Source organism: Manis javanica, chromosome 4 (assembly GCF_040802235.1).
Source record: "Manis javanica isolate MJ-LG chromosome 4, MJ_LKY, whole genome shotgun sequence".
NCBI lineage: Eukaryota > Metazoa > Chordata > Mammalia > Pholidota > Manidae > Manis > Manis javanica.
The window spans coordinates 105,578,716-105,585,591 of NC_133159.1; the positions used below are offsets into that span (position 1 = coordinate 105,578,716).

General features: G+C 43.0%; 1 protein-coding gene across 1 annotated transcript in view; it reads right to left on the bottom strand.

Moving 5' to 3' along the window:
* ACP6 (acid phosphatase 6, lysophosphatidic) overlaps positions 1 to 3,853 on the bottom strand; it is a 34,228-nt gene extending 30,375 nt beyond the window's left edge. Inside the window, 1 exon segment of the mRNA XM_017645498.2 lies at positions 3,635 to 3,853. Coding sequence (XP_017500987.2) covers positions 3,635 to 3,853 — 219 coding nt within the window.
* Between the last annotated feature and the right edge of the window lie 3,023 nt (positions 3,854 to 6,876).

The window sequence follows — 6,876 nt, forward strand, 5'->3', positions numbered from 1 at the left end:
AATGGAATTGAGAAGAATAAAACAATAGAAAGAACTAATGGAACCAAGAGGTGGTTCTTTGAGAAAACAAACAAAATAGATATACCTCTACCAGACTTATTAAGAAAAAGAGAGTCTACACACATAAACAGAATCAGAAATGAGAAAGGAAAAATCACTATGGACACCACAGAAATACAAAGAATTATTAGAGAATATTATGAAAAATTGTATGCTAACAAATTGGATAATCTAGAAGAAATGGACAACTTTCTAGAAAAATACAACCTTCCAAGACTGACCCAGGATGAAACAAAATCTGAGTAGACCAATTACCAGCAACGAAATTGAATCACTAATCAAAAAACTACCTGAGAACAAAACCCCTGGCCAGATGGTTTCACCACTAAAATTTATCAGACATTTAGAGACCTAATACCGTCCTCCTTAAAGTTTTCTAAAAAGTAGGAGGGAATACTTCCAAATTCACTCTATGAAGCCAGCATCACTTTAATACCAAAACCAGCCAAAGACACCACAAAAAAAGAAAATTAAGGACCAATATCTTTGATGAGCATAGATGCAAAAATACTCAGCAAAATATTAGCAGACCAAATTCAAATAAACATAAAAATGATCATACATCATGACCAAGTGGGATTCATTCCAGGGATGCAAGGATGGTTCAGCTTTCAAAAATCCATCAACATCATCCACCACATCAACAAAAAGAAGGACAAAAACCACATAATCATCTCCAAAGATGCTGAAAAAGCATTTGACAAAATTCAACATACATTCATGATAAAAACTCTCAACAAAACGGGTATAGAGGGCAATTACCTCAACATAATAAAGGCCATATATGACAAACCCACAGTCAACATTGTACTTAACAGTGAAAAGGTAAAAGCTTTTCCTCTAAGATTGGGAACAAGACAAGGATGCCCACTCTCCTCACTTTTATGTAATATAGTACTGGAGGTCCTAGCCATGGCAATCAGACAACACAAAGAAATAAAATGCATCCAGATTGGTAAGAAAGAAGATTAACTGTCACTATTTGCAGATGACATGATACTGTACATGAGAAACCCTAAAGAATTCACTCCAAAACTATTAGAACTAATAACTGAATTCAGCAAAGTTGCAGGATACAAAATTAATACACAGAGATCTGTGGCATTCGTATATACTAACAATTAACTAGCAGAAAGAGAAATCAGGAAAACAATTCCATTTACAATTGCACTTAAAAGAATAAAATATCTAGGAATAAACCTAACCAAGGAGGTGAAAGACCTATATTCTGAAAACTAAAAGACACTCATGAGAGTAATTAAAGAAGACACCAATAAACCAAAACATCCTGTGCTCATGGATAGGAAGAATTAATATTGTCAAATGGCCATCCTGCCAAAGCAATCTACAGATTCAATGCAATCCCTATCATAATAGCAACAGTATCTTTAGGAGCTTTAGGAGCCTCCTAAAATTTTTAGGAGTGCCAGCCTCCTAAAATTCATATGAACCACAAAAGACACCAAATAGCCAAGGCAATATTGAGAAAGAACAAAGCTGGGTGGATTACAACTCCCTCACTTCAAGCTCTTCTACAAAGCTACAGTAATCAAAACAATTTGGTATTGGCACAAGAACAGATCCATTGATCAATGGAACAGAACAGAGAGCCCAGATATAAACCCTTACATAAATGGTCAACTAATATATGATAAAGGAGTCATTAGTATACAGTGGGAAAAAGGCAGCCTCTTCAGCAACTGGTGTTGGGAAAACTGGACAGCTACATGTAAGAGAATGAAACTGAATTGTTGTCTAACTCCCTACACAAAAGTAAAAATGAAATGGATCAAAGATCTGAATAAGTTATGAAACCATAAAACTCTTAGAAGAAAACAAGGCAGAAATCTCTTGAATGTAAAAGTAAGCAACTTTTTCCTGAACACATCTCCTCAGGCAAGGGAAACAAAGTAAAAAATGAACAAATGGGACTACATCACACAGTAATGAAGAATATATTCATAAATGATTTATCTGATAAGGGATTAACATCCAAAATATATAAAGAGCTCATCCACACCTCAACACCCAAAAAACAAATAACCTGATTAAAAAATGGGCAGAGGATATGAAGAGACAGTTCTCCAAAGAAGAAATTCAGATGACCAACAGAGACATGAAAAGATGCTCCACATCGTTAATCATGGGAAATGCAAATTAAAACCACAATGAGATATCACCTCACACCAGTTAGGGTGACCAACATCCAAAAGATAAGGAATAACAAATGCTGGTGAGGATGCAGAGGAAGGGGAACCCTCCTACACTGCTGGTGGGAATATAAGGTAGTTGAATCATTGTGGAAAGCAATATGGAGGTTCCTCAAAAAACCAAAAACAGAAATACTATCTGATCCAGTAATTCCATTCCTAGGAATTTACCTGAAGAAAACAAGATCCCTGATTCAAAAAGACACACGCACCCCTATGTTTATTGCAGCATTATGTACAACAGCCAAGATATGGAAGTGAACTAAGTGTCTATCAATAGGTGAATGTATAAAGAAGATGTGGTATATATACACAGTGGAATATTATTCAGCCATAAAAGAAAGAAATGCTACCATTTGCAACAACTTGGATGGAGCTAGAGGGTATTATGCTCAGTGAAATAGGCCAGGTGCAGAAAGACAAAGCACAACAGAAGGACAAAACTGCAGTAGACTCATAGACATAGAGAAGGGACTAGTGGTTACCAAAAGGGAAGGGTTGGGTAGCGTGGTGGGAGGGAGAAAGGGATTAAGGGGCACAATAATTAGCAATCACAATAGAAGTAGGTTACAGGGACCTTAGTACAGCATGGAGAATACAATTAATGACTCTATAACATCTTACTTTGTTGATAGACAGTGACCTCACCAGAGGGTGTGAGGACTTGATAATATGGGTGAATGTTGAACCACTGTGTTGTGTATTTGAAACCATCATAAGATTTATATCAATAATACTTAAAAAAAGAAAAAAAAAAAAGCCTTCACGGGACCTCAGATGGTCTCCTTGAGCAAACCCTGAGGGCAAGTTGTAAAATCTGTTCCCACAGGTATTGACCTCTGTTATCCACTGTGATCCCAGTTGGGATGATTCCTGTCACAAAGGTCACTGCAACTCTTTGAAAACCTTCAAAACGGTCACACAGAAATGCACTACATCCTAGTACGCAAGTTCACCTAAATATTTGATAGAAATGAAGAAACTCAGGTCCTGTCCCATGCCTGCTGAATCAGAATTTGCATTTCAAAAAGATCCCTAGGCAATTTATATGCACTGTGAGTAGCGCAACACCACAAGCAGCACCACAGACATCAGAGCCTGGGAGTGCAACAAAAAGTTTCCTCTGCCGGACACCCCGCGGTTCCGAGGCGGCTGGGTTGGGGGGACGCCAGGCCAGCACTTTTGCTCAAGAGCAGGCGGAGTAACTGGCTCCCGCTGTTTTCCCTTCTTCGGGGACCCTGCTCAAACCCGCTCCTGAGCGTAAAATTTCAGACCTGTGTGTTTGGGGAGAGGCGCCCGGCCCTCCACGGTCTGCCACACGGTCCTCGCCCCCTGCAGCCCCGGCACAGGCCGACCTCTCTCACCTGCTCCTCCTGCGGGAGCGGCTTAAGAGGACTCCGCGCCCCGTGTCGAAACACGACCCGCACCATTTCCAACTCCAGCAGGCTCCGGTCGACGGGACGTCGGCCATCGGCCCTCCGAAGCTCGGCCAGGACCTCTAGCCGCTGGTGGAGGCGGTACGCCAGCGAGGTCAGGACGCCCACCGGGGCCCACATAAGCATGCTGAAGACACGGATGATCATGGTTGAAGCCCCTTGGCTGCAAGAGGCGCAACACAAGCTTTCTCCAGCGCCGGGCACAGCGCCCGCCTCCAGCGTCCCCAGAACGGTCACCCACGCACACCAGTACCCCCACAAGTTGGGACCACCGCGACTCCAGGCCCTGAGGGGTACCCCGAGTGGGAGCGTAGGGGAAGAAGCGGAGATGGGAGCAGCGAAGACTCCCTGGGAGTTTTAAGCCGGGTCGGGGCTGAGGGAAGCTCAGCTCTGTATCTTTTGCCCTTTAGGGAATTTGAAATTTATAATCCAAGTTTAGCCCACAGAACTCCTGAAGGGACTGGAAGCAGCCCCTAAATTCCTCGGCAGCAGTGATTCCACTAGCACTGACAACTGGATTCCATTCTTCTATAAGCAAGTTCCTACCCACGCTCTCAGTTCCCGCAAGTGTTCCTACCCACCTTCGCTCCCTAACCAAGACCTGCCCCAGTGGGATCCGCTCAGAGGAGCACGGAAAAACGAGTCCTGCGGTAACGCCTGTCTGGGGTCTGTCCCGAGGCTCTGAGTTGTAAGAACTACGATTCCCACAGGGCTGCGCGCGGCGGGGGCGGGGGCGGGAGGCATTTAACCTCCCACGGCAATGTACCTTGTCCCTTTAGGCCCAGCCGGTGGGAGTGTCCAGTACTGGGAAGCGTGTGTAGTGGTAGTGAATTAACGAGTTCGCCAGGCCCCAAGGAGAGGAAACGTGGGGACCTGGTTAAAACTGGCTGGTGAAAGGGAGTATTTTGAGTCTAGGAAGTATAGCAGACTTCCTGGAAGTCCTGAGACAGGGATTGCTGAAGCTACGAGCCTGGATACCTGATAACTATTCACCCAATGCTTACCGTTTGTGAAGGGCGGCACCAGGTGCATTATATTTAATCTTCACTTACTATCCCCCTTCTATGTTGAAAGACACTTAAATTGCTGCAGACATGCAGAAGTTTAAGCTCACTGATGTGTTTACTTATATCCAGAATATTTCTTGTGGAAAGATTCAGGCCTTGACTATGGGTGGCCCAGTGACCAAGTATCTTAATTTTAAAAGAAAAATGCCAGCCTTAACCACCTGCTGGTCTGGTTTCTCTTGTTTATACAGCTACTTGAAGCCTGTGCTCCAGATATTTGCAACAGGACATAATCTTGAATCATCTGTGTCCATCTTAAGGCAGAAATCAAGTTGAGAGAAGAGAAAGTTGTGAGGAAAGTCTGAATATATGTCATCTAAGCAGTTCTTTCATCATTCTAAATTTTATTGCTGGATCGAACTGGTTCAGATGTGAAGGCAATATACTTACTAAGTATGATTCCCGACCTTGGTACAAACTTGTTCACCAAGCTAGAAGGTTCTAAATGTCCTACAGTGGGGGAAAGGTCACTTTGGAACACTGCATTATCAGTTTTTCCCCTGGCCTAGCCCATGGATTCACTTTTCAGAGTCTTATTGCGTGTCCTGATAGAATTTAAAACAAAGCTTTTTTTCTATAGCCTAAGTAAGGATATGGGGAATGCCAGACAACCCTGCTTCAGAACCTGTGTAATGAAATATAACCCCAGTGGTATTGGAGAGAGCTGTTCTCAACAGTTCAGCAAAAATGTGGTACAGTTTCAGTGCAGAAGCTGGTAGTTGAGCAGCTTCAGTGGCCCTGGTAGCTTTAGCACATCAGAGCAGCTTAAGGCAATGTCAGGTTGGCATCTGGGTGGGAAAACTTTTGGCAGTAATGGACAAGCCACCATAGTCCACATCCTGCACTCCTGCAGCATCAGCACAAAGCTGTCAGGCATCATGAGCAGCACCTTTGACCTGTGTGAACAATAGCAACTTATCTTGCCAGGGCACACGTGTGTGACTGGGAGGGGCCAGGATGAGGGGGATGGGGACAGTGGCAGTCTTGGGGATATCTAAGCAGCAGCTCTCTACAGGAAGCCAGAGCAGGTGAGGATGGAAAATGACAGATTGCATGTGGTAGTTGAAAGTACTGTTTGTCAGCATATGTGAGACAACCCTTGGGGAGTCCTATAAATATTTGGTGTGTGTTGTATGGAGGTGCTGGCAGTGGCAGTAAGCTGCAGTTTAAAAGAAAGTGTAGAAATTCTGAAATCATCTTTGGGATGGCCCAGGAGGGTAAGGAAAAGAGGCAGGGAACTGAACAAGTTACTGGTTACTGTGACCCTGGTTTTATCATCAGACAGGGATGGCTTGACAAACGAGCCCTCCTGCCACCCAGTTGTCTTCAGAGAGTTGCATTTAATATTATACTAAAACTTGGTTTTAATCATGAGACTAGATAAGAAACAACCACATTCACTGTTTTATCTCCTGTAATGAGTATAGTGCCTGGCTCACATAGTAAAGTACTCCATAAATACTTCCTGAATGAAATTATAGGATATATTATCAGAATATGGTTGAGAACATCATCTATTACATCACTTCTTGCTCCCCATATAAATCTCCTCCTGAGAAATTTATTTTAGAGCAAACTTAGCATTAGAACAAAAAGCATGAAGATTACTTCAGTTTCATTTTTGTCTTGATTGACAGGAAGTTTGAGCCTAATTTTAAACTTCACTACAGCAACTTTTTAGAACCTATCTACTGGCCAGTATAACTGTGACCTACCTCTGTATTATCACCCTGGATGAAAGGGAACAAAAAAGGTCAGTTAAGAGGCTATTGCAGCATTTGGGTGAGAAACAGGAGACAGAATTAACAATAGAGAGAGAGGGGGAGAAAGGAGTCAAGGATGCCACTGACCTGGAAGGAGGTTGAGCAGAAGTTAGCAAGTTAACTTTGAATATGTACAAGGTTCCTGTGTGATGTCTAAGTAGAAATGCCCTCTAGACCATTGATTATGTGGGTCTGGAGCTCAGAATAAATTTGGACTAAGAATGCATACTTAGGGTGCTTCTGCACATAGTTACTAAATGAAACAATAGGGGTGGATAAGATTCCCAGGCAGAGTGGGCAGGGTGGGAAGAGGAAAAATGGGGGCAGACAGGACTCTGAG